The sequence below is a fragment of the Sciurus carolinensis genome, unplaced genomic scaffold, assembly GCF_902686445.1.
Source record: "Sciurus carolinensis unplaced genomic scaffold, mSciCar1.2, whole genome shotgun sequence".
NCBI lineage: Eukaryota > Metazoa > Chordata > Mammalia > Rodentia > Sciuridae > Sciurus > Sciurus carolinensis.
Window position 1 is genome coordinate 447,175 of NW_025920229.1, and position 1,304 is coordinate 448,478.

The following is a 1,304-nucleotide window of genomic DNA, read 5'->3' on the forward strand; positions in this document are numbered from 1 at the left end:
ATGAGTGACTGCTGCTGCTCCCCTTGCTGCCAGCCTACCTGCTGCAGGACCACCTGCTGCAGGACCACCTGCTGGAGACCAACCTGTGTCACCTGCTCCTGCACACCCTGCTGCCAGCCCAGCTGCTGTGGGTCCAGCTGTGGGTCCAGCTGTGGGTCCGGCTGCTGCCAGCCCTGCTGCCAAACTACCTGCTGTAGGACCTGCTTCCAACCAACCTGTGTGACCAGCTGCTGCCGCACACCCTGCTGCCAGCCCTGCTGCTGTGTGTCCAGCTGCTGCCAGCCCTGCTGCCAGCCCAGCTGCTGTGGCTCTAGTGGCTGTGGGTCCAGCTGCTGCCAGCCCTGCTGTTGTGGGTCTAGTGGCTGTGGGTCCAGCTGCTGCGGTGGGTCTAGCGGCTGTGGGTCCAACTGCTGTGGTGGGTCTAGTGGCTGTGGGTCCAGCTGCTGCCAGCCAGTTTGCTCTGGACCCGTGTACTGCACTAGGACCTGCTACCACCCCACCTGTGTCTGCCTGCCTGGTTGCCTAGGCCAGGGCTGTGGGTCCAGCTGCTGCCAGTCTTGCTGATGATGCTCAACTCCCCAAACACCAACATCTGCACAATCAGAGTTGTGTTGTAGCCTTTGATCTTAAGTCAAGATCTTCACTCTCTTCTCTCTTTGTAACTTAGAAAAGCAAATCCTCACAGCAATCCCATAGGTTTCTCTAGCTGATCAATGATCCACATGATCATGTTTTCTTTCTTATCCTACTCATGTTCTTGTGTCCAGATTTTTGTTTTCATAATCACTTTATCTTCCTAGTAGCAGGAATTGTTACCTAAGTGGTTTTTAATAAACTTTGAACCGTTTTCATTCAAGTTGTGCTTTGTTTTCTTGGACAGCATGCCTTATGTGACAGTTACAAACAGATCCCATACCATGGGCATTATCCATTCTGAGTCTCAAAATAGTCCCCCATAAATTAGTATCTCCCTTTTTCAGATGAGGGAAGATCACAACTTCATTGTGTGATGCTGTGTGGTTAATAATAGAGCAAGATCCAATACTGGGCCTTTTCTTCCTGCCCAAATGTACTTACATTGACATCCCCAATTAAGTAGAAATGGCATCAGGACTTAACTGGAGCAGGCTGTGCCCCTGACTTGATGCAACTGTGGAAGGAGTAATCTCTCATATATACAAATAACATTTCTGCTTGCAATGTTCTTCCCAAATTAATTTCCCACACCTCAGTGAGCACCAACTACTTGCTGTGGCAACTGGGGCTGCATTCAATGACTTCCATGAATGCAGGGATCCTTTGAG

General features: G+C 50.6%; 1 protein-coding gene across 1 annotated transcript; it reads left to right on the top strand.

Moving 5' to 3' along the window:
- LOC124975243 (keratin-associated protein 9-2-like) lies at positions 1-564 on the top strand. The gene has a single exon (XM_047538051.1). It carries the CDS (start codon positions 1-3, stop codon positions 562-564), a length of 564 nt encoding a protein of 187 aa, XP_047394007.1.
- Positions 565-1,304: the final 740 nt, after the last annotated feature.